Source organism: Cupressus sempervirens, chromosome 9 (genome assembly GCF_028749045.1).
Source record: "Cupressus sempervirens isolate cs-2001-9-10 chromosome 9, ASM2874904v1, whole genome shotgun sequence".
Classification (NCBI taxonomy): Eukaryota; Viridiplantae; Streptophyta; class Pinopsida; order Cupressales; family Cupressaceae; genus Cupressus; species Cupressus sempervirens.
This window is the reverse complement of record NC_143126.1, coordinates 661,371,400-661,398,886: the sequence shown is the minus strand read 5'-3', so window position 1 is coordinate 661,398,886 and position 27,487 is coordinate 661,371,400. Positions and strand designations below refer to the sequence as shown.

The window sequence follows — 27,487 nt, the reverse complement described above, 5'->3', positions numbered from 1 at the left end:
TGAAATCAACAGAATAAAATTACAGGCAATAACTACAACATGTGATCTTACACATTTATGTACTCGAGGTAACAATTAAAGGGTGGCCTTTAAAAATAAAGTCATAGACATCCCTTGACGGGACTCCAAGCTTGGTTGCCTTACTATTCATGAACAAAGTCCAGCTTTAATAAAAAATAGTAAAAAATAATCAGCCAAACTGTGTTATAAGGATAAAAATGTTTCACCAGGAAAGGAAGTAGAGTACATATGGTAAATAGTCACATGTTTACCTAACAGTCTTAACCACATGTACATCACATTGAACCTGCTGGGATTCCAGCACTGTTCGTGTAGCATCAACAACAATCTGCCCATTCACATAATGCTGTCGACAAACTGGCATGTAAACATCTGCACCTCCAATAACCTCAGTTTTTCTCTCTCCAATTTTCCGTAACGTGAATGATGCAGGTCTGCCACACATCTCACAGCGGGACTGCAGTTTAGTTACAGAATCAGCCAAGGGTATTAGATCCAGAGCAGATCCAAAGCTTTTCCTGCTAAGAGAACATGTTCAACCAGAATTAATAAAACACCACACAAAGCAATACATTGAAAGAGTACACACACACACACACACTCTTTCCAGCTCCCTGAATAAATCTCATAATAAAAGCAAAAATAGGAACTCAATTTCAAGAAACAATACCTCAAGTAATCCCCATCAAGGCCAGCAACAATAAGGGTCTTGGCATCTCTATCAGCTGCTACCTGGCAGAAACTATATAGATCTATGAAGAACTGTGCTTCATCAATGCCAATCACATCCAACTGTTTGCAAAAAGCAGAGGAACATTAGAAACAAAGTTAAATTTCTGATCAAAAGAACCATTGCCAACATCACCTTATTGAAAACTTTTGCGAGGCAAAACAGCAATTTTTTTCCCAAAATATCAAGAAGAACAAATTCATTATTCCCTTCATGAAGATGTATTGCTAGATACTTTTCATGGAAAAACAACAATTAAACATTCACAGCCTATCTAGCATTCATACAAAAAACACACCTTGAAGACATTTTGTTAAGCACAATTGGGGGGGGGGGGGGGGGGTGGGGGGGGGGGTGGTGAATCAATTGTGACCAAATATAATCAAAACTTAAATAATAAATCTGATCTCCAACAATTAAAATGATGATGCAAAACAACAAGAAATCATACACCATAACCAAGGTTACCAAGAGATGGGGAGACTTGGAGGTCTCTGGTACTAGTACTAGTACTGATACGGCTATTTAACAAATAGGACACCGGGGGTTCTTTTGAAGATGTCAATTTTTTTAATATAATCTTAAAATTCCTAAGAAATACCATAGATTCATAACATAGTTCTTTGAAAGCCAGAATAATGAACATTGAATAGTTATAAATATTAACATTCAACATTAGAAGTTTGCACATTTCAAAAAACAAATTTCATATCTCATAGTCATATCTGATTTCTGAATATCACATATGATCATCATCGTGTCAGATTAATAATGGTTAAGATTATCATTAAATTCATTACACATTGAAATTTGATATTCAAAAATATATAGTTGATGCTAAATCACTGATATGCAAACAAAAAACTGAACTGTAAACAAAAATCAGAATCTATCTAGTATCTAGTGTAAGATGAACAGCGAGTGTTCATCTAAATGTAGAGGAATGAAAGGGATATAAGATCTACCTCTAAATCCAAATTCCCAAAGGAGACATCCAAATTGATCAACCAAAAGGATTAATGCATAAAAGAATCAATCTATGGAGAATATGAACAAAGGAGAAAACCTTATATTTTGTTATGAAAAGTATGTATTGAAATCTTGATTGAATTGAAAACAAATACTAACCTTAAAGTAGAGTAAATTTGGAAAATGTTGTTTTCTAATGTCTATATACAATTTCCGGAAATTTTGCAAATGCATCTGGACTAGAAATGCAAAAATAGAGAAAAACTAGAAACCTTTTACCTTTCTGAAGAAGGTTGACCTTGACCCAAAGTTGGGGTAAGATCTTACGCCTTTATTTCCGACCTTGACCTGCACTTCTCCAACGGAAATTCTATTTGCGGGTCTCGAAAGTTCACCAAAAAGGGTACTCAAATCTGCACTGATATTCACTATCCCGCACTTGCTCCAGCAAGAAAAAGGGTTTTGTTGTTGGATGAGGGGTTTGCCTTAGTCAAACACCGGTTTGGAATTAACCTTTTAAAATGGAATTGAAATCGCAAAATAGATAAACAACAAAGTAAATGAAACTATTCACCTTTCTTATGTTAAAATCCTTGTGGAGGATTCGAATCCTTGAATCCACAAGTATGGATGTTCCAAATAAATGTAGAATTGAATGTAGGATGTCTCAAATCAATTGCATTAGATCTTCAACATCAATCTTGAATGGATCTTGGAATAGAAAGAGGCTTGAATGAATGTGGATGTTAAAATCTTCAGCAAGAGGGCTCCAAAGAGATTGAATCCTTCAATAGCTATCAATGGATCTCCTTGATGAATTGAATGCTTGAATGCTTTCCTTCTCCTTGCTTGCTTGATCACTTGATTGCACTTATGCTCAAATTCAATGGAAGGCGGATGCTTGATCATGGAAAATATCTGGATTGTGAAAATGAGAGAGAAAGGCTTCCTTTTATACTAATCTGGGACACAAACTTCTAGAGAGGCTGACATAGGAGAATTAAATTCCAATTAAGCCTTAACCCCTAAAAATGGACCTAAATTAAATACAATTTAAGAGTTTATTGTTTCGAAATCCGAAACAGCCAACCCGGAAGTGGGAAATGAAACTTTCTGAAGCTCGATATCCCAAAAACTCTGGAACTTGAAATTTGGACCTAGGGCTAGGGTCGAGGTCAACCTTGACCCAAAAGGTCAAAGATCTCAGATCTTCAGAAAAGGCTGCTAGCAAAGGGCTGGAAACAAGGGAGAGAGAAGCAAAACAGGGAGGGAAAGCCAAATCTAGTCAAATACCCACTGAAGGCTCTTGACATGACCCTAGACCACCTGCTCGAAGGGCTAAACCAGTCCTAAATGGAAGTGCTTCCATTTTCCGACGATACATCTAGTATGATAATAATACTATCTAGTATAATAATAATACTATGTTTTAAATTTATTTTTGAGGCAAAGATGTGTGGGAGACTCCATTTTATGGTTTGGAGATGCGAAGACTCTATCATGAAGTCTCCCAACCTTTTCAAAGTCTTTGGAAACTTCAAAAGTCTTGGAGACGCGTCTCTGTCTCGAGACATATCTCAGAGGGGTTGAGACGCGTCTCCCGGTAACACTGACCATAACACAATGCTTTGTTGACTGGGGAAACCCTTAATCAAAAAGAAAACCCTAGTGGGGGTGGTATCCACAAGATAATATACTAATTAATAGGTTCCTTGTAAAAGCATGCGATCCTATTAGGAGTCAAATACAATGCATTTAGTACAATTGTCCCTATTAGAGGATAGATCCTTGCTAGGAGACCTTCAACCCTTGTTGGAAGGTTCCAACCCTAACAAAGGTTGAAAAGAAACAAATAGACCCATTGCTAAATGCTCCAACAAGTGTGAAAGATAAACCTTCAGGATAGCATATCCAAAAGCATGAATTGACTGATCAACAACTTGCTTGCCAAAATAGTTCCTTTGAAGCTCACCTCAATTAACCAACATCATCATTGATCTATTCTAATCATCCAACATAAAAGCTCGCATCCATACACATCAAACATTCTTAACTAATCTTACTTCCATGGTGCCCAACCAAGGAAAACATTTTTACTTTATAACCTTTTATAAAATAATTAATTAGGTCGGTTTGTTAGAGCTTTCTCAATGTACATTTAATTACATAGGACCAAACTAAGGCATACATGCCTTTATAAGCATTATTAAATATATTACAATAAGGTTCCCACACATTACAACATTAGTATTACATTTGCCAAAGATAAAATATATGCTGCCTCAAAACACTTGTCTACGATTAATATATACTATATGTTATACATCAACGACCTTTCTAGGCTAATTCAAATGCTTCACTCTCGAACATATGCAAACAAGTCTTCTATCACATCCCAAGCTCATTGACATTAATTCTTGCTCATCAATAAGATATAGCAAAAATGCTACCATCTCTTTCATTATTCTTTGAACATTGGTCGACTACCAATCATCACTAGATAAGTTATAGCTCATTCAGGGAAAACATAGATATGATATCTATACTCATTCTGCAGTACACATGTAAGCTCACATACAATGTTGTTGCCAACTAACTTCATTGAACTGATAATCAACCTACGATATACATAATGTGTCTGTCTTGAACATATAAACATACGTTGTCATCAATGACAAAACTAGTCATTAATACAATATCTTAGATACTCGTCCAAGTGTCAACAAAGGTCTCAATTCCTAACAATCTCCCCCTTTGACATTGATGGCAATATATGGTGAAAAACCATCAATACAAACATAACTTGTATCTTATTGATTACTTAATACAATTTTCTGAATATCCTCAACATATATAGCTTTCATCTGTGCATATACCTTCATTGATCAACTCTGATACATCCTTGCATGAATCTTCTCTCTTGTAGGTTTTCTCTTGGTTTTTTATTGATCTACTCCCCTTTTGACATCAATGCCAATGATGCTGATATGCCAAACATCAACTGATCTTCTTTCAATCTGAAATTCTCTCCCCCTTGATTATGATCTTCATCAAAGTAGCTGTATTGGATCAAGCCAATCTGCAACCAAAGAAATGTCAAGTGCCAACAAAAACTATTATGCCAAGAATCATTATATAAGAGCTCTAGGATTTGCTCTGCTCAATGCGACCACTCCTAAGGAGCAGTACCAAGCATCACGTCCAGATGAATAAACTCTCAATACACTAGACTAATGCAAATTTTCATCAATTACTCTGCATAAGGTGGGGCAATTACCCCAAGCACACCTCTAAGGTACTCAAAAGTTTCTTAAACAAATGGTTTAGTAAATATATCTGCTACCAGTTCTTTTGTGCTCACATATTCCACTCTGATTTCCTTCTCAGTGACTTTCACCCTTAGAAAATGATATTTAATTGCAATATGATTAGTCTTCGAGTGTAAAACTGAATTCGTGGACATATTAATTAAACTTGTATTGCCACAATGCATGATAGTAGATTCTGAAAGTATGATACCAATATCTTTTAGCATATGTTTCATCCACATTATCTGATTACAATTGTTTGTTACTGCTACACACTCTACTTCTGTTTTATACTAAGATATCCAATCTTTTTTCTTGCTCAATCATGATACTAACCTTCCTCCAAGGAAAAATGCTCCTCCACTTGTGCTTTTCCTGTCATCAACATTTCCTTCCCAATCAGCGTCAACATAGGCATACAATGTAAAATTATTAGATCTATCATGTCACAAGCCACATTCCAAAGTTCCCTTAACATATTTGACTATTTTTTTTAATGTTGCAAAATGTGTTTCCTTAGGATCAGCTTCATACCTTGCTACAATTTCAACTGCACTAGCAATATCAAGTGTAGTATGTGTAAACTATTGTAAATTTGTAAGCTATGAATCATAGATTTGTACCTTGTTTACATAGTATTAGATGAATCATCATTATAAGTCAACATACATCCTATTACCATAGGTGTTCCAAGTGGTCTGTGGTTTTCAAATCCAAATTTTGCCAATAGCTCTTTATGGACCTGTTTGTTTGCGGGAATTCAACTAGAATAGGAATTGGAAATTGAAAATTGTTTTTAATTCTCAGTTTGCTGCGCCAAATCAGAATTGGGAATTGGAATTTGTATTCCCATTTTGGCCCCAAAGTGAGAATTTGTCATTCCACCAGAATAGTTGTTATTGGAATTGCAATTCCAAATCTCATTTTAACTTTCACAAATTTGATCAAATTTTCAAGTTTGCAGTCCCAAATTCATGGTTCTGTGACAACAGTAAAGTCCTTCTATGTTATCACTATAAGAAGAGTATTTTGAAATCATACGTGTGTATTGAAGGTTCTATATTTTTGTGGAGAGTATCTGTTATTATCTAAGCTGATGAAGCTTTGGATTCAAAGTCAAACTCTGATTTTTCAAGTATCTATTTTGGTGTCGCTGGATTTTCCCCTTGAGTAGAGGGTTTTCCCAGGGTATCTCTGGTGTTCTTGTGTTTTTAATTATCTGGATTTTGTTTTATGCTATTATGGTTTTAAAAATTTAACACACTTAAGCAAAAATATTCCATCATAAAAGCTCTCTCAACTTCTATTCAAGTGAAAGTATGCTGTAAATTGGAACCATAGCCATCACATAACAAAACCTATGTACAGTGATTGGCTTTAAGGTGATGCCATTCAGGGTGAGTGTGCATGACACCACCTAATGGCTGAATCCTACATGTAAGACCTAATAGGCATAATAAGACCTTTAGGCATTATATGCACCAAATTCAATTCAATGTTAGCTCTCTCAAGCTCTATTCAAGTGAAAGTATGCTATAGATTGGAACCTTGGCCATCCCATAACAAGACCTATGTCCAGTGATTGGCTTTAAGGTGATGTCATTAAGAATGAGTGTGCAGGACACCACCTAATGGCTGAATCCTAGATATAAGATCTAATAGGCATAATAAGACCTTTAGGCATTATATGCACCAAATTCAGTTTAATGTTAGGTCTTGTGTGATGCCATTGTGGGGAAGTGTGCATGTCAATGACACAGCGTAGTGACTAAATCCTAAAAGTAACTCCTTCAAGCATAACCAAGTCCTAACGTGCATAATATAAGACTTCTGGGCATTAAGAAGTCACTTGGGCATTTTTAAGTCCTATGCTTCTCTATGTAAATCTTCTACTTGTAAAACCATCGTATTGAATAAGACCTAGAGAACTATGTAATGAACTTGGGAAGAGGCTTGTTTGAGGAGGCTTGAGCTCCAATAAATTTTTAATAATAACTCGTAGCAACATTTTTTAAACATTGGGATCATAAATTATGAAAATATGAAATTCATGTAGTCCGGAATACAAGATCTTCATGTTGGCATATATTTGTGTCCCTATTCATCATTGTCAAAAAAGACCTTTACTACATGGGTACTTAACTTTTTTCTTTTATAGAAACTGAAATGTGATCCCCCCTATTAACATTAAGTGGGAGTGTTAGAACATAATGTACTTGCTTATTAGGGATCATATGCCTGTTAACATTTATATATTGCTCTAATACAAGGTTATAAAACCTTATATATTGTATACTTTACTAAGCATATACCATTTAAAATAATTATAATCTGATAACTATTAGACTATCAATTATTTAAGAATGAGGATTATTGAATAGGTATGACTAATAACCCTGAAGGCATTATGCCACCCTTCCCCCTATATTTAAGGAGGCTCTCTCCCATTAAGGTGTGAATTTGAAGTTTTATTGTGAGTTATGTCAGTATGCACAAAATGTATTAATGGTTGTGAGGAAGTGAGGAAAGTGTCCTCAAGTTCAGTCTATCTTTAATAGACTACAGTTTGTAAGAGTTTTTAGTAAAATGGTGCTTTATGAGGGATTTTTACGTAAAAGAGTGTTTCAACTAACTATGATTGGAGATTTGCTCCTAACAGTCTTTTCACTCCTGGGGAACTGAAGGCTTGATTTATTTATTCTATATTTTGTTGATAATGATTAGAGTATCCTAAGATACCACACTTTAACAAGTTTTCTGTTCTTCAATTATTTTCTCTTTTTCTTTTTGGTGGCATCTGCAATGGGGTGTTCAGCAGCACCCTAGTTAATGTACTCATTCTCTCTCTCTCATCTGCATTTTCCTTTCTTTTGCGATGTCTTTTCTGTCTTTCAACATTATATCTGTCTCCTTTCCTCCATGTCTTTCATGTTTGTTCTTGTCAACTTATTTTTTTGTCTGCTTTCTCTATATTTCTTCTCATCTCCTTTTTCCATGGGTGATTATGATTCAGTGTTACATTCCTCATTTATTCCATCCTATGGCAGCTATTTTGCATCTGCATTGACTAGTCACATCTTTTCAGGGATTCCTTTTCAAGATTCCTGCCTTTCCATTTGCCATCCTCATGATGTCTAGCCTCCTTTCAATGTTAATAATACTAAAGAGATTATGCTGCAAGTTATAAGAAAAATTTCATCTATCTTACTACCTAACGATAATCCCAACAACAGAACAAATGTTAGCAAGAAAATCTGGGAATGACATACCAGATTTGTGCTCCAAGTCTTCTCTATGTTGTATTATTACCCCACAATCAATAGTAAGAGAGAGACAGGGGATTAATTTTTAATGCGGAATCAGACAAGGTATCACGATAAATAACAGAGATTAAATGGCAATCCATAAAAGGAATGAAAACCGCTGATCAACTCCAATATATTGATGTATCTTATACTACATTTCCATCATTCTATTACATTTCACATTTGTCATATATCCATCTAAATATAGTCTTCCTTCCATATGTCCCCTGTTATATATATCGCTTAAATATATTCACTTTCTTACTCTACTTCTAATACATTCTATTTACTTTATACATATATCCTCCTATTGGGATGTGTCCCTTATAAAATACATCTCTTCCTAGAGTTGACTTTTAGTCAAGATCTCTGCAATCCCATTGCAGTGGTTTGCAGTGTGTTTTCTTGCTCTGTATCTGAGTTCTACTACTTTCCCTGCCAGTGAACAATATTATCAATAAAGATTTCCAATGTAGAATGAACTTGCACACAATGGCACATTAAGTGATCTGAACTAAATTGACCGAAGATGTGATGCATGCAAATATTTTTTGCTTATCAAACTTGAGTGATGCCCATTGTCACAAGCAAGTGAACTTGGACCATGTAGGTAAATAGCATAGGAAGATGAGTTCCTAAAAATATTACTGTTGTGCATAATTGTCAAGAAGGAAATGTATACTTAAACTCTTTGAAGTATTATGATAAGGACGTCAAATTCAACTAAAAAAATGCCGTTCATCATTTAAGGTGTATAGAGCTACCAACCTTTGTTTTGTTTTATGCCTCTATAATTAATAATTGCAGTATTTGATTTACTATACCTTATTGTGAATGAGATACACTATGTTGCCACTTGCAGAAGGGTTTGAGTCATAAGTGTATTAGACAGATGTCAAGAGCACTCTCTTTGATAATTTTGGGTAGATCATGCTTAAGGAGCAAACACTTGCACCCACCTCTTACAACTGCACAAGTTTGAGCCTGGTGCACCAAGGAAGCTCATTAAGGTTACACCACAGCTGGCACCCTTACTGCAAGCTATGCCCATTCCACCTAGAATGGATGCAACACTTCCAAACAGAAATTTTTTCCAACCACAAACAAACAAGGTAGATCCACCAATAGAAGAACATAAGTTTCTTTAGTGTGAATGGTTAAATCCTGATATCATCAACTCTGTGTCCAGCAAAAGGGTTTGTCAGTGCTCTAAGTGACCAGGTGTCGCCCATATTTCTTCAAATAAAGGCCTGGAAGACATAAACATACGTAGAAAGCAGAGCTATAAAATTTAAATAAAGAGTACAGCGTATAAAAGTTCCAAAATGCTCAAATATCTTTATCATTAGGAACAATCTCCTTGACCTTTGTTTGCAAAAAATGGAGGACATCTGAGATGTGTAACCAAGTGCAAGTCCTATTAAAAAAAAAAAGTGATAACAAAACAAATTTAGGCATTTGTATTATTGATTTGGATTGTTAGTTATTATGAACTCTTCTTATTCAAGCCAACTAATTGGCAGATTCCTGACCAGGTTGTTTTAACAATCTGAATAATGTGGCCTATTCCTTAACTAGTCAACAAAATGGCAGATGGTCAACTAAAAAGCAAGGTTCTGATTAAGTCAACTACCAAGAAATGTGGTTGAATTTATAATTATGAAATCCTTTATAGAAGACATACCAAAGAATATATCAAAAGGCAAAGCATCAAACTGTCTAATTATGATGTTCAAAACAAGGGCATCTGGATATTAAGCAAAAACTGCTTAAAATGATACAACAATCCACATGTTTATAAAACAATAAGGGATAAATCAGCTAATTGGCTATAACCAAAAAATTCAAAAACAATTGCTTTAAAAACTGACCTTCCTATATGCCTCCTCTCCCAATTTGGCTTTGAAGGATGCAAGATCTGCAGCAGCCCAGCAAGGCATTTTTGCACCATCATGCGACACAACAGAGCTCAAACCATATCTTGTATCTTTGTTAGATTTCACAAGCACCACATTTCTGCATGTTAGAAAAAAAAAGATATTTATTTACAGTCGATTTGCTATAAATTATAAGCATGCTTTATTTTATTGCTTATTAAAGAAGGATACTATATATTTAGCTTTTATGTTTACATATTTTAAATTCAAATAGAATGCTTCTCAAAAGAAAATCTATAAGAATGCTTAAATAATATGATAGATACTAGAATGCTCACCCAAACTCATGAAAGTTTTGACGCGGCTTAAGCCAGCAGACATATTCTGGTCAATGATTACAACTGTTAATGGTTTGTTTGTTATACTTGAACATGGCAACCTGAAATGGTTCTGTACAAGTTACAACTGACCTGGGAAATCGAGAATTCCCAAAAAATAAGGTTGGGTTAACCAACATGTCCAACTGTAATTGGACCAAATTTTTATCTGTTTATTTGACTTATCTAGTAAGCAATTCCAATAAATTGGTGAATGAAAGTGGTAAATTCACGAGGTAGTCTATTTGCACACAGCTACCAGGGAAGTATTAGTGGAGAAAAAAATTTAACTAATGATATGGAAAAATCAAATGATTTACAGAAAAATTTCTGATTTTCATCTTGTGGAAATTTTAAATGACTTACAAAGTTATATGTCAAGGAAAACTTACTTTTACTTGAAACTTGAACGACCATTAGTTATCACATCATCATACAAACTCTGCTTGAGCCTATTTTTAAATCACTGATATTTAATTTTAGATCTCTTCATAGAGGTAGTATTTTTTTCAGCATTGCACTGTTGTATAGTCTCAGTCTCTCTGAAGATAAAGAGGATTCCAAGTGTCCTTGTGTTAAAGGACCATTCAAGCTTGGGAATCATTTATAACTACACTAAAAACCACAGGGTTGTGGTGGATTGCATGTTGGAGTATAAAAGGTCCTACTGTAAAGGAGAAGGGTGCCTACCACAATCAGGGGGATCAGAAAACAGGATCTTGCTGAACCATGCTACCCTTGAGATTCATTTTTACCTTAAGGAATCAAAACTTCAAATAAATTGTACTCTTAAAATAATGATTTGAGGGTTTACAAAATATATCTCAACCCCACTCCTCTTCAAGTAGGGCTACAAACAAAGAAAGACCGAACCTCCAACCTCAAAACTTTGTTCAGTCCTGCACTTATCTTCATACATCTTCTATAGATTCTAGGCCTACTATAGATTGTCCTTGAGGAACCCAAGGATGTCTATGCTCTTGTGCAACTAATCCTTGGTCCTAGGTGCTTAAGTGTCTCCAAATGCCAAATCAACACATGATGCGGCCTCATAACTATAGAGCACCTTGAAAGGCGACATCCCTATCAATACATGGTAACTAGTGTTGGTTGCAAGACATAGCCAATTGATCCATGCCTTCTGTTGCACTGCTATGTAATTCCTCAAGAAGCTCTCCAACCATTGGTCCACAATCTTTCTCCATCCATTTGGATGGGGATGGTAGCTAGTACTTAGTGTCAACTTGGTGTCAGCTAATCTAAAAAGTTCCATCCAAAAAGCACCAAGGAAGTGGTTGTCTCTCTCACTAACTATATTCCTCGAAAGGCCATGCAACTGTTAGGATTTAAAGAGACAGAAATAACAATTACATGCAAATATAACCAATATCAGAAAATAATAATAATGCACATAGAAGAGAACACAAGACACAGATTTAACGTGGTTCACCCAATCCCTGGGCTACGTCTACCAACAGCGAGTCCAATATTTTATTGTCCAGTGATTACAACCTCATTACAATCTGTAATCCCTTATAGCTCAATACCACCGCAAGAAGCTATTATTGCATCACACATTATGAAATCGCTAACCCTAAGCCATTTTATACAAGTATTTTTGCCGCTTTAGGGTTAAAATTAATTACAACATGTTGGCCTAAAAATGCCGATAGAATAGCCCAAGAAAAAACCTCATGGGCTACACCCTCAAAGCCCCACTTGGGGCCCGGCCCGGCCCTGAACTCCATCAAAGAATTATGCAGTATGTATAGTACTTCCCTGATCAGACACCACAAACTAACAACAACTAAAATCTCTCTTGAACTAACAACTCTATCACTTGAATTGCTCAAAACTCTATAGGAATGGAAAAAGAAGTAGGTATGTGTAATATCCTCCCCTGATTTGAACTTTGACTTGCAGAAATTTAACTTAAGGAATATTGTCAAACACTTTGTATGCAAACTCATAAAGCTGATTTCCTCAATAAATTGCTTTCCAATGAGTAGATTTACGAACAACTATGAAGTGACATTAAAATGCATAATACACATCATAACATTTTCACAAACACTTGGCACACATTCAATAGTATATGAAAAATCTGGAAACTCTTTCAATCTGCTAATAAAGGGTGATTTTTAAATGTAGATGTGCACTTATAGCTACCTTAAAGGCTGCAACAACTATTCAGACTTGTATTCAACAATTATTATGCAAAATATCAAAATTTGACAGAAGAAACCTAGAATTAATTGCCGTAGTATTTTGCAGATGTAGTCGGCCAGCCCTCCAAACTTCTAATCAGCCGGAAAAACAAGTAAACTTGATACCAACACTGTTCACGCTGTACTGTAGCAAAATATTGTTCATGCCGACTGTAGCAAAATACTGTTCATGAGGCACTATAGCAATAACTAACTTCAAATCTGCACCTCAAACCCTTGTAAATTTCTTTATGCAAACGCCCCAAATGAAACCCAGTATATTTCCTGAAGTGAAAACACCCTTGATCCTCCTGATTGTGTCTTCCAACAGCGAAGAGAATGCTAGCAAAGAGGGATTCCGTCCTCCAAGCCCGATAATCAGATATCCAGCAACATAACATTAATCTTCATCCAAGCATACAAAAAAAAAGCTCTTCCATTTCTTTTATAGTGTTCTCACAAGAGCTCAATCCTTTGTTTTCTCAATGTGGGATAAAACATAACTCCCTTTATGTACCTTATGTCTCCAATGTGTTATAAAAATAAAGGGAACTCTTTTAATTTAAATATTTCCCACAAACTATAGTCTATGCATTAATAAAGTTAAATATTTAAATTTAACTTTATAAAATGGCTTTATCAATGCATAACAAATCTTATCAATGATAAATAAGTCTTCCTGTCGATTTTAAACAATTACCATCGACATACCACTGTGACTGAATGTCCGGCTATGTCCAAGATGACTTACTATAAATAGTAAGTATGCCCAAAGTTGCCTCAGAACCCCTCAGAAAGACCTGCAACTGAAATTGTCTAGGCCAAATGGCCTCTAAGCCCCTTTAATGTCCTAGTTAGCCTACAGGACTGTGGGGAAATAGGCTAACGACAACATCATGCTATGAATGCTAGAAAGGGGACATTACAGTCCGCCCTTCCCAAAATTGCTTGTCCTCAAGCAATTTCAGCTCTGGATGCTGCAATATCTGCTCATTTTCCCAAGTAGCATCCTCGACAGGTAGGTTCCTCCACTTCACTAGATACTCCCTGATAGTCCTCCTGCGAAGCACCCTCTCCCTGGAGTCAAGTATGGCCTCGGGAACCAAGATAAGCTTTCCCTCATCATCAAGAGGTGGCAATACTACTGAAGGCACCACATTGTGACCCAATGCCTTCTTAAGGCGTGACACATGCAACACATTATGCACTTTACTGTCTGCAGGCAACTCCAACTCATAAGCTACTTCGCCCACTCTCCTGATTACTTTGAACGGTCCATAGTAGCGTGGTTTCAATTTCTCTGCTCCACTCTTCTTGAGAGAGGACTGTCTATACGGCTGTAACATGAGGTACAGCATATCTCCCACCTCAAAAGACCTCTCAACCCTGTGCTGATCAGCATATTGCTTCTGCTGATTTTGTGCCTTTTGCAAATTTTCCTTCAAGGATCGCATAATGTCCTGACACTCCTGCAAAGTATCCTTGGCCTTACGCACCCTGCTGTCCCCAAATAACAAATCCAAAAAATTAGGAGCATCATACCCGTACAGTGCCATAAAAGGGGACATTTGAATAGACATATGGAAAGAGGTATTATAGCAGTACTCCCCTAGATGTAGCCACTTCACCCAAGCCTTCTGCTCTCCTGCAATGTAGTTTCGAAGGTACCCCTCAACCCATTTGTTCACTATCTTTGTCTGCCCATCAGTTTGGGGGTGGTAGCTGGTACTCGGAGTGAGCTCTGTTCCACATAACTTGAACAACTCCTGCCAAAAGTGGCTCATATATCTGCTGTCTCTGTCACTGACTATGGTCCGTGGTATCCCATGTAGTCTGAATACCTCTCAAAAAAATAGTTCTGCTGTTTGTGCTGCTGAATATGTAGACGAAATTGCAAAGAAATGTGCAAATTTCGTCAATCTGTCTACCACAACAAAGATACAATCCCGACCTTGTGCCTTGGGGAGGCCTGTGATAAAATCCATGGAAATGCTATCCCACTTCTTCTCTGGTATGGGTAGGGGCTATAGTAAACCACCCGGAAAAGAATGTTCCTGTTTGTTCTGCTAACACACAGGGCATTCCCTCACAAACTAAAGCACCTCTGATTTGAGTCCTTTCCAAGTGAAGCGCTCTCTCACCTACCGATATGTCTTAAAGAATCCGGGATGTCTTGCCATTGGTGAATCATGAAATGCCCTCAAAATCTTCTGCTTCATAGCAGACCCGGGTACTAAATAAATCCTTTCCTTGTAGATGATGAGATCATTTACGACAGTGTATCGACTATCTTGAATAGCTCCCTCAATAATGCTAGATGCCCAACTATCCTTAGCATATTCTGCCAAGATCATCTCTCTCCAATCATCCATGACTATCCCAACAGCAAGCAAATGAGGCCTTCTAGATAAAGCATCTGCAACAATATTTTTCTTCCCTTTGACATAGGCTATGTCGAAATCATAGGCCTGTAATTTACTCACCCATTTCTGTTGCCTGTCATTAAGGTCCTTCTGTCCAAGGAAATGTTTCAAGCTATTATGATCTGTTTTTACTGTGAACCGGCTTCCCACTAAGTACTGCCTGAACTTAGCTAGCGCGTGCATGATTGCTAGCATCTCTTTGTCGTAGATGCTGTAGGTTCTCTCCACACCTCGTAATTTTCTACTCTCATATGCGATGGGATGTTTGTCTTGCATGAGAACAGCTCCTATGCCCTCTCCCGAGGCATCAGACTGCAGCTCAAAGGGCCTGGTGAAATCTGGAATGGCTAAAACAGGACATGTACTCATCAGCTCCTTAAACCTGTCAAAACAATCCTGAGCCCTCTCTGACCACTTGAAACTATCTTTCCGTGTCAAATCTATAAGTGGTGCTGCTATCTGTGAAAATCCCTGCACAAATCTGCGGTAGAACCCACAAAGCCCAAGAAATCCCTTGAGTTGTGAAGTGTTCCTCGGTGGTGGCCAATCCAGAATGGCCCTGATCTTGTCTGGGTCAACCCGAACACTTCCTGCACTAATAATATGCCCTAGATAGAGCAACTCTATCATCCCAAACTCACATTTACTCATCTTGGCATATAATGACTCCCTCTCTAGAATACTGAGCACTGTATCAATATGCTTCAAATGTTCCTCCCAAGTACGGTTGTATATCAGTATATCATCAAAAAATATCAACACAAACTTCCTCAACTGATCTCTGAACACTCTATTCATACAGGACTGGAAAGTGGCAGGGGCATTTGTCAACCCAAAGGGCATAACTAAGAACTCAAAATGTCCATAGTGGCATCTAAAAGTTGTCTTCTCCACATCCACCTCTCTAACCCGTATCTGATGGTAGCTGGATCTCAAATCAATCTTGGAGAAGTAACATGCACCATGCAATTCATCAATAAGCTCATCGATGCGCGGGATAGGGTATCGGTTCTTGATTGTCTTCTTGTTTAGCTCCCTATAATCAATGCACATCCTCATTGTACCATCCTTCTTCTTCACCAATACTACTGAAGAAGTGAAAGGACTTTTGCTTGGTCGTATGTGCCCCATGTCAATCAACTCCTTAATTGCCTTTTCTATTTCATCCTTACATCTCTTCGGATGGCGGTAAGGTGTGATGATAACTGGCTTAGCCCCTTCCTCTAATTCAATAACATGCTCGATTCCCCTATTCGGGGGTCTCCCTGGAGGTATCTCACCAAACACCTTAGTATGTTTGGTTATTATTTTTTGTACATCAAGTGGATACTCTTGTTTATGCTGCTCTGTCATCTCAGGCATTACTCTAAACTCTACTGCCCACTGCACCTAATCATGTCTAAAGAAACTCTGCATCCGCTTGAGTGACACCACTCGAAGTCTCCCATCTGACAAACCTCTAAGCACTATCTTCTTACCATTTGCCTCAAACCTCATTTCCATTTTCTCAAGGTTAAATGTAAACTCTACCAAAGACTTCATTCAGTTCATCCCAAGCACCATATCCTGATCACCAATGTTGACCACAAAGAAATCTCCTGTCATGTCATAATCTCCCAAACGAAGCTGCAAGTTGGAGATTTTCTTGGTACATTCAATTTTGAAGCCATCGGCAACCATCACCTTAAATCCCCTATGCTCCTCTGTATGTAGCCCTCTGCGTGTCACAAACTTCTCATCAATGAAATTATGTGTCGCCCCTGTATCAATGTGTGCCACAACTCTCTGTCCATCCAAGGTTCCCCTAACTCTGAAAGTGACGGCCTCCTGTATACTTGACAACTGAGCTATCGTGCTATCACCGTGTCCTTCCTCCTGTGACGAACTATCATCATCTCCATCTGATTCGGATGACTGCTCTGAATCTCCACCTACTGACTCTTCGGCTGAAAAGTACTCCATCTGCTTAGCTTTTGCTTTCAATGGACACTTATGTGACAAATCCCAAGGATCCCTACAATGAAAACAAAGCTTCTTCTTCCTGAGATCATTAAGTGTCTCATTGTCCAACCTCTTACTTTCCTCCTTAGCTGGCTGAACCTCTTTATGAAAAGGTTTCCTGTCCTTATCTTTCCTTGAAGGGAAACTCTTTGCCTGGAATTTATTTTTTGAAGATGAAGAGGAATCCATGTCACGAGCTTTCTTAATGGCTTCCTGCAAAGTGGGAGGGTTGAGAGCTTTAATCCACCCTCTCAATGGATCAGCTAACCCATCCATAAATAGAACTAGTATCCTCCGTTCAGATACATCTGTTACTAACACTGCAAGTTTCTGAAACTCTAAAATGTATGTTTCCAATGATCCCCACTGTTTAAGCTGAGCTAACTCCTTGAAATGGAGTTCTGGATCCTTCCTATCAAAACGTTCAATCAGCCTCTCTGTAAACTCCACATATGAGGTAATGTGTGCATGTTCCATAGTGACCATACCATGATGCCACCACTCGTGTGCTAACCCATCCAGATGAATTGCTGCGTACTTAATAGCTTCTTCCTCGGGCATAGGGTTCAATTGAAAGTATGTGTCAAGCTTTTGAACCCAAGCTCTTCCTTAGACTTTCCTGAGCCATCATAATATGGTAACTCAAGTCTCCCTACTTTCTTCCGTAGCTCATAGCTCTGGTTCCTGTCATGTCCACGTGGCATATGTTTCATCCGCACATCCATATACTCCCTAAAGGTAATTGCAGCAGTAAAATCTGGCCCTCCGGCTTCCCAATCTCTCCTCAACTGGTCCTATATATCAGTAATCTGGGGCTCTGGTACGAGCTGCTCTGAAGCTCTAGGAGGAAATGTAGGAATCATGGGCCTTGAACTCACTGTCCTAGCTCGCTGGGGTGCATGACCGAAATTGTTCCCAACTTGTTCATCTCCATTATGTGTCCCATCCTGATCATTTCCATTCTGATTGTTACCATTTTGATTATTTCCTCCACCCATGTTAGCATTCAACCCCATTTGACGAGCCATCATCTGCATCATAAGATCCAATCTCTGATTCTGTTCCTGTGCCCTTTGTTCTGCTACTCGCTGACCCTGTACCAAGTTCTCTAATAACTATAAGAATCTTTCCTCTCCAGGCTCTGGACCGGCATTCCCGCCTCCACCTAATCTTGTATTCCTGTCATCTCGGTCACCCATATTGTTGTCTTGATCAAAGAATACCTTCGCTGTGTCTGTATGACTGGATTCTATACCCCCCTATACGGATGAACTAGACTGTTTGCTTTGCAGGTCTGAACTCCTACTTTGTCTTGCTTTGGTATTGTGGAAATTATAAGGCCCCTGTCGCATGCTCAAACATAAATGCTCTGATTTTAGTGTTTTGACATTTCATCAAACACTTTCCCCTCTATCCGCCAGTTCCAAATTTCCTATAAGACCTCCACAGGATGGCAGGACTTATAGCTCTGATACCACTGTAATATCCTCCCCTGATTTGAACTTTGACTTGCAGAAATTTAACTTAAGGAATATTGTCAAACACTTTGTATGCAAACTCATAAAGCTGATTTCCTCAATAAATTGCTTTCCAATGAGTAGTTTTACGAACAACTATGAAGTGACATTAAAATGCATAATACACATCATAACATTTTCACAAACACTTGGCACACATTCAATAGTATATGAAAATTTTGGAAACTCTTTCAATCTGCTAATAAAGGGTGATTTTTAAATGTAGATGTGCACTTATAGCTGCCTTAAAGGCTGCAACAACTATTCAGACTTGTATTCAACAATTATTATGCAAAATATCAAAATTTGACAGAAGAAACCTGGAATTAGTTGCCGTAGTATTTTGCAGATGTAGTCGGCCAGCCCTCCAAACTTCTAATCAGCCGGAAAAACAAGTAAACTTGATACCAACACTGTTCACGCCGTACTGTAGCAAAATACTGTTCATGCCGACTGTAGCAAAATACTGTTCATGCGGCACTATAGCAATAACTAACTTCAGATTTGCACCTCAAACCCTTGTAAATTTCTTTATGCAAACGCCCCAAATGAAACCCAGTGTATTTCCTAAAGTGAAAACACCCTTGATCCTCCTGACTGTGTCTTCCAACAACGAAGAGAATGCTAGCAAAGAGGGATTCCGTCCTCCAAGCCCGATAATCAGATATCCAGCAACATAACATTAATCTTCATCCAAGCATAGTGTTCTCACAAGAGCTCAATCCTTCGTTTTCTCAATGTGGGATAAAACATAACTCCCTTTATGTACCTTATGTCTCCAATGTGTTATAAAAATAAAGGGAACTCTTTTAATTTAAATATTTTCCACAAACTATAGTCTATGCATTAATAAAGTTAAATATTTAAATTTAACTTTATAAAATGGCTTTATCAATGCATAACAAATCTTATCAATGATAAATAAGTCTTCCTGTCGATTTTAAACAATTACCATCGACACACCACTGTGACTGAATGTCCGGCCATGTCCAAGATGACTTACTATAAATAGTAAGTATGCCCAAAGTTGCCTCAGAACCCCTCAGAAAGACCTGCAACTGAAACTGTCTAGGCCAAATGGCCTCTAAGCCCCTTTAATGTCCTAGTTAGCCTACGGGACTGTGGGGAAATAGGCTAACGACAACATCATGCTATGAATGCTAAAAAGAGGACATTACAGTATGTTTGGTAAACCGATCAATTACCACACAAATGCAAATCCTTTCCCTGTACCTTGAGAAGACCTATGGTGAAGTACATTGAAATGCTCTCCCCTTCAATTGGGGATAGGCAATGGTTGAAGTAGCCATGTTCAAAGAGTATGTTAGAATTTGCTGAGCTCATAAGTGGCACAATTCTTGACATACCGTAGCACATCGTGTTGAAAATTTGGTCAACGCTCCCCCTGGGATTTGTGATAAGGGCTTAATCACCTCCTATGTACTATAAGTTGAGTGGTTGTATCAAGCATTGACAAATTGGTCTTTTGGTGCAACAACAACCCCACTCTAACAAGTGGTATTAGAGCTTATTCACAGGTTCGAATCCTCAGACCCTTGGGTAACGTTGAGGGGGAGATTGTTAGAAATTTGGTCAGCAATCCCCTTGGGATTTGTGACAAGGGCTTAACCAACTCTTGTGTACTATAAGTTGAGTGGTTGTATTGAGCATTGATAGATCAGTCTTTTGGTGCAACGGCAACCCCACTCTAACACATTGTACTTGAGGCTTTTCCATGAGAAGATCTTGTAGGCTTGCTTGTATTTCTTGAGGTACAATCAATGTCCTACTACGAGGGACTCATGAATCTACCTTAAGATCTTCACCTTCAACTTCAATTATGGTGCCAAGAAAATTATATCCTTGTAGTAGATGACATTATCTACCACCTTGTGCCAATCGTCTTGAATCTGTCATTCATCAATTGGCAGGCAAAAGTGTTCTTGGAGTACTTTGCCAACAAACGAGACTTCTAGTTTGCTAACGCTTAGGACAATGAGCATATGGCAGGTCTCCTAGATAAGGCATTAACTACCATATTCTTCTTTGCCTTCACATACTCAATGTCGAAGTCATATGCCTGAATCTTCCTTACCCACTTGAATTGTCCTACATTCATGTCCTTTTGCCTAAAGAATATAACAAACTACTATGGTCAGTCCTCACCACAAACCTTGCTCCAACCAACTATTGTTTGAACTTAGCCAAGGCATGCATAATGCCAAGCATCTCCTACCATAGATTGACTATAATCACTCAACTCTCTAGAGCTTCCCACTCTCAAAGGCAATGCAATTAAAATCCTGCATCAAATTGCTCTAATGCCTTTGTTGAATGCATCACACTTGAGAACAAAGGATTAAGACAAATCTAGCAATGCTAGGACTGGGCATGTACTCGTAGTCACCTTCAACTTGTCAAAAGCCTACTTTGTCTCCTCAACCCAATCAAAAGCTCCCTTCTTTGTGAGATTTGTCAATAGTGCTCCAAGATGTGAGAATCCTTTAGGCCAAGGAGACCACGCAAGCGTCCTAGGTGTGGGTCAATCCATTATTGTTTAAATCTAAGGCTACACTAGGTTTCTACAATGGAGACGTTAAGGATCAAGGGGACAAGTTTCAGAGATGCTGATTTGTTTTGTCAATTTTGGGGACAACTAGAGGACAGCAAAGGGGACAACTATATAAATATAGGGAAATTTTAAAACTACAGTGACATTGGAAATGTTCATACGAAGTGAGGATAAAGCATGCATGTATACATTATATTCATCTGAAGACATGGTAAAGCATAATTATATACATTATAGAACCTTAACATATTGCCACTACTTAATATGCATTCATAATTCAAAATCATTGTCAAAAAACTATTAATAAATAATAATTAATAAGTGATCCACTAAACTATTTAGATGTCATCATTCAACAACTGTGTGTAGTCATATGCCCTTCCTTTGGCAAAAAATAGTTATAGCTACATTCTCGTATTCCACGATTGTACACTTTCATTCCACAGATTTTCGCTTTGTCTTACAAATGTTGCGGTCATACTTTTGTTCATTCTACATCTAAAATAGTATGCAGAAGCATGTAAGCCATTTTCAGAAGAGAATTATATTTAAACAATCTAATTCTATAGTTGTATGTTTTCTTTCTATGGATAGTAGTCACATTTTGATTCAGTTTACAGCTTTATTCTACTACTATATGTAATTCAAAAGAATGATTTGTTAACACTCATAAAGAAAAAGGTGTCTTCCATGATTTAATTGAATTTTTTTAATGGCTAGCTAGTCGGGGATGTCTGGCCATCTTGGGGATGGTTAGGGAGACAACCCAAAGTCCCCTAACTATTATAGGGACGACCAACCATCCTTGACACCTAGCAGCATCATATCCAAGTTTCTGGGATGTTTCTGACAAAATTCTACAAATTAAAGATGCCTATGGGAGGTCCCCATGTTATCCCGGATATATCCCCCAGAATCGAGTGCTCGCAATGTCAAATCTGTATCAGGCATGGAACTCATTAACACCCCCAAGGATCTCCTGAAATTTTGACCCACATATCCCTAGGAGTGATGCATGAATCAATATGGAATTCGAGACTGTTTAAAACATGTAGGCCAATCAAACTACTAGCCTTGTCCATCTTGCCTTGCGCTTAAGAATCTCAAACTAATGAGTCAAATGGGGTTGGGTCTTATCTAGACCAATAACCTTCAAATTGAAACAATCTAATCATCCAGATTTTATAGGTGCGATAGTTATGGGGTTGAGTTTCTTAATGGATTCCACCATGAGAATTAGGTTTTGGCAAGGGTTAGGATAAGATGTGAATCTGAAGAGAGGCATACTGGCTACCTTGTTGGGCCAATTTTTCAATTTGTTGTACTATTTAGTTGATACTGTATTCTTCTTTGATGTCTCTCAACACCAACATTTATTGATGTTCTTTCTTGTGTGTGTGGAGATTTATATTTGTTTCAGCATGGACATTAAGCATCAATCTCACATGTTACTACTGCATGAACAAACAACTTACTATAGCTTGCAAGACTCCACATACCATTAAATATATTGACATATATGTTATCCAAGACTACCAATTGAAAAGAAATTTTTGAACAATGAGGACAGTCACCAGCAGGTGCATAAAATCTTGTGCTTTGGGCAAATATCTTCTGTAACAAATAACTTCTTGGACATTGCAAACAGATGGAAATCTTTAATTGTAGAATAGAATAACAACTCAGTTATGTGGAACCTATTTCATTACAGAAATCAAAACTAAATAAATGCGAGGGTGGTTTGAATCCCCAATAAGTTTCATAAGCCTTTCCGCAATCAACCCAAAAGAGCATTGGAAGATCATCGACTTCTAGTCAAGAATAAAAGGCACCTCCTTGAAATGGCAGTCCTTATATACATAGTAATGGAAAACCAAGAAGTCTTTGAGATAGGGAACACACTATGTATGTTCTCGGTTCATAACCTTACTATCGGTTGGTAAAGAACAAGGCTCAAACAATAAAAATAAATCTTGCAATCGTTAAGGTTTAAACAGTAAAAGGAAATCTTAAAGACTGGCAAAATCACATCTTCTCGTTCACCTAACCCGGTGCTACCCTGGCCCAAAAGTGACTTACTGTGGATTACAGAACAACTATAGAAAGGAACTTTCATATTTGATTGTGTATTGAAACCTGAGACAACAATCTTACAAAACTCTTTTTTTTATGACTTACAAAACATAGCTATCAGACTGTGTGAGTCTCTACATCCTTAACAAAGTAAGAGGCAGCACAAATTTCTGCCAAAAATGACTTGCCAAGTTCGCAGTTTTGGCAAGACCTGCAACAGCTTTGTGAGGCTCAAGCACATAATATTTTATTGTATGGATTCTTTGTATGAACATCCAAAAATACCTTATCAAGACATAAAACTCTGAACTCTGTAAATGTGATAATAAATTTCTCTCACTTAAACTTGCACTGTGTCGTGTTGTATGCCATTTATTATTATTTTTTTGTCATGTAAAAAATAATGTTTTATTTTTATAAAGTATTTTAACATTTACAGTTTTTTAATTTTTTAACATGCGTGAAATAATGTTTTATGTAGCTAAAGAAGATAGTTGGTTGTTTGCAGAAACTTCTTCTCAAAAAATTTATTGTGCTTTAATTACTGGCAGTTTTTGTTGAGTCATAGTAGTAGTAAGAAGTGTCTTTTGAGTACAAATGTTTAAACTAAGGTAAGAAAAGAGTTGAGCGCAGATGAAAAATCCCCAACTGTACCGTGCTATTGATGGGCAAAGAGGACTTCTAGCGAAGTAGATTGCAATCATAGAAGCACAGCAAAAGGATTTACCATAACTATTAGGACTAGGCCACACCGAATTGAATATAAATGACTAAGGTCGGGTGTCTGATCTAGTTTACAAGCCCAATGAAAATGAACCTTTAACTATTAGGACTAGGCCACACCAAATTGAATATAAATGACTAAGGTCGGGTGTCTGATCTAGTTTACAAGCCCAATGAAAATGAACCTTTAACTAAGTGCAATGAGATCTAGATAGAGCAAAACAAAATGAAATAACATCTAACCTACAATGTGCTGATTAACTTTGTAATTCGTAATCTAAATCAAAGGGTATACAAATAACCCATGCCAATAGCATGAACAAGACAATTTTCTCCTTGCAAATTAAGAAGTCCTCACAGCCAATTGGCCCTAAGAGGAGCATGTCCAAAGGTGACCTGTCTCAATCAAAGCACTCCTACTTGTTGTAATAGCTTTTAAGGAATATAAAGCCAAAATCTGAGAAGCCTATTACTGGGCCTTTGTATCTCCTTTTTATCAAATATGCAGGATGCCCAGTGGGAGAGAGGGATGAACACTGGCATAGGAATGTAACTATATTTAACTGTTGCTTTGATCGAAGTATGTTAAACAGATGAGATCACAGTGAAATTAAATGAAGCACTTAGTGAATAAGATAACATAAATTTATTAATGTTCAACAAAAGACCACAAAAGGGTCTTAGGGGCTGAAAGCATTTAGTAGATGTTTTGGCAACATTATGATAATGTGATGCAGTGTCATGGAAAATGTAGATGAAGCGTGACAAAAGCAAACTAACCATTTCTGGCTATTGGATAGACCAATCCTCATGCAGCTCAGAAGCTTTTCAGAAAAGTTGCAACTTCACCTTAACGCGTGCTAAAGATTTCTCGCACAATCTGAGGCCCATGCCTCAATCAAAAGTCTTGGACTTTTGCGGAGGTCTTGAAGACAAGGAAGTGGACTCAACGGGATGTAGGGAGATATTTGCACTTATAATTCTCAAAGTTTCTGTGTCTTTGACACTGGAGGACGGAAGATATTGGCATTTCATGGAATAAGTAGGAATGCTTCCAAAGGCACTGATAGATACTGATCCAACATTAATCAGTACTCCGAGCAATTACATGATAAATCCACTGAAAAAATTGAGTATCTAAAACAAAAGACTGCATGAACGCTTGTCTCTAATGCACTCGCGCATAGGTGCACTGGTAATTCAAATCAACTTAGTCATGAGGTCAAACCCACAAATACAAAATTTAGACAATATCTGATATGTACGATAACTAGAGAACAATCTTGTTGAGATCTCATTTGACAAATGGATATCTAGTTCAGTGACCTTAAAAACCTACATACACCATTTAACCTTTACAGAGACCTCAGATACCCAACTCTATCTTTTACAGTTTGAGCCCAAGAGAAACAGAAGAACCTAAACTTCCGTACCTTCCTATCTGAATTTCCGTTTGCATTCTATGAATAAGGGCGGTAGTCTTGCCGGCAAACATAGGCCCAACAATGAGATGAAGTTCTCCCGATGCAGAGGAGCCCATATTGTCCAACGCCTGGATTTGCTGCTTGTCTACTAGCACGTCTTGCAGCTTCTTGTCCTCCTCTATTCCTCCTTCCCGCTTCAACTTATTCAAATCGATTCCCGCGCGAACGCAAAAGCGCATACGAGAAAACGAATATTCCTCCTGCTTAACAAAAGATAAAGTAGGGACAAGCCGGCTCAGAGGGGCTTTGACCCTGAAACACCTCGATGAAAAAATGGGCATAAATTGAGTGGACGCCCTGAGGGAATTCCATGATGTCTGCAGAGGACGCAATTGGGCGGCGCTTGACGTTGCTACCACCATATTTGATGCTCCCTAGTGGTCTGCAGCTTGAACAAAAGCGAATGAACTATCTTCTGTTGCCTTCAATCACTCTACCCCATCAAAGCCCTCGTTTATATGTGCTCCTGCTTCACTCGGGTAGAGTTGCAGAAGGTTGAGAGACGAGAATAAATTCTCCAACAATCCGCCACCAGCTCAACCGGCACTTAATTGTCAAAGGAAAAAAGGATTCTCGACACCGATGGGAACAAACCTTGCTAGAACTCTGCTACACATTTTTTTATTGAACGGTAATTTTGGTCGCTGTCTCATGGAGGAGTACTGGGCAGCTACCATTTTCGACCAGTCTGTCCATCAAAGTGACCTATGCGTGCAATGGATACGCTAATTGGCATGGAGAGTTAATTTATAAATTTTCTCGCCTTACGAACACTCATCTTTTTATATCTCTCTATTTTGTCTATTTTCGCTCTTCTATCTCCATCTCTCCCTTCACTCTTGTTCTCTCCCTTTCCCTCTACTTCCGTCTCTTTTGACACGCACACACACATCCCTCTCTCCTTCTTTCCTTCCCTTTCTTCATTTTTATTTGTCTACCATGTATCAATGTTTTCTACCATCTCTTTCTTATGTATATGTATATATAGATAAACATAGATATATATAGACATCATTTGTTCTTTTGAACATCTTGATAGATACTATAACATTATATGATTGTCATTTTATTGATATGTATAATGATGTCTATAGTAATTATAGTCTAGTAGTTTTTTGTGCCAAAATACTTTGCTTTACAACTAACGTTGGGACCCATTAAGATGGATATTACATTTAGTTCTATTATAAATGATTATGATGATATTCGAACTAATTGTTTGCTATGAATTTTTCACTTTGTTTGCTCGGCATTTGTTATTGGAAGCAATGGATTTTATTGATTTTGGAATAGTTGTCATTGAGTTTGGGATATAACTTTGGTATATGAGTTAGTGTCACATCGACATAATAATTTGGCTACACTCTAATATCAAACCATCCTTATAATTACAATTTGAGTTCTAATATAAATTATCGTGGAGGTGTACCCATGCACACCGTTATTCCTAGGGTATTCTACAAATTGAACTCTTCTCATTCTCTAGTAGTTGTGAGTAGGATGTCTAGGGATTGAGATCATACAAATAGCATTGACAGGGAATTCAGAATTACCAAGCACTTTTAACAATACAAGATTCATGTTAATATCAATGAATCACAACATTGGATATTAAGCTACCATTACTTGCAAAAGCTTAATTGGTACTAGCTATGATAAAGGTCAGAATTTTGCGATCTATTATGAAAATGATAGTAAGTTGACTTGTTGTCCACCATGTAAAATACACTCTATTCTAAAAATTATTCACAATCTCATTCTTGTTGACTAAGTCATCCACCATGGGTTCCAATGAAATCAATGAATGACTAAAACTATGGATTGATTAGATGTGTCCCAATCATCTTGCATGATTCTATTGCCTTAATTAGGGTTTTTGAAGTTTTAATAGATTCTATGT

General features: G+C 37.5%; 1 protein-coding gene across 2 annotated transcripts; it reads right to left on the bottom strand.

Annotated features, from left to right (window-relative positions):
• Nucleotides 1-26,541, bottom strand: LOC149540487 (thymidine kinase a-like). Of its 2 annotated transcripts, none has more exons than XM_089801589.1 (4): nucleotides 25,537-26,541; nucleotides 10,205-10,349; nucleotides 692-813; nucleotides 1-539 (listed from the first exon to the last, which is right to left on the bottom strand). In XM_089801589.1, the coding sequence occupies exons 1-4, from the start codon at nucleotides 25,947-25,949 to the stop codon at nucleotides 269-271; spliced, it is 951 nt and encodes a 316-aa protein (XP_089657715.1). In that variant the 5' UTR covers nucleotides 25,950-26,541; the 3' UTR covers nucleotides 1-268. The 2 variants fall into 2 exon arrangements, with proteins under 2 accessions (XP_089657715.1, XP_089657714.1); XM_089801588.1 differs by having other exon boundaries at nucleotides 1-542; nucleotides 25,537-26,423.
• Between the last annotated feature and the right edge of the window lie 946 nt (nucleotides 26,542-27,487).

What these genes read in the sequence shown, in the direction of transcription:
- LOC149540487 (XM_089801588.1), bottom strand. Translation starts at nt 25,949, where the DNA reads ATGGTGGTAGCAACGTCAAGCGCCGCCCAATTGCGTCCTCTGCAGACA. An exon ending in GAGAGGAGGCATATAGGAAG is followed by an intron (nt 814 to 10,204) that starts GTCAGTTTTTAA and finishes TTTTGCAAACAG; the next exon opens with TTGGATGTGATTGGCATTGA. An exon ending in CTTGATGGGGATTACTTGAG is followed by an intron (nt 543 to 691) that starts GTATTGTTTCTT and finishes ATGTTCTCTTAG; the next exon opens with CAGGAAAAGCTTTGGATCTG.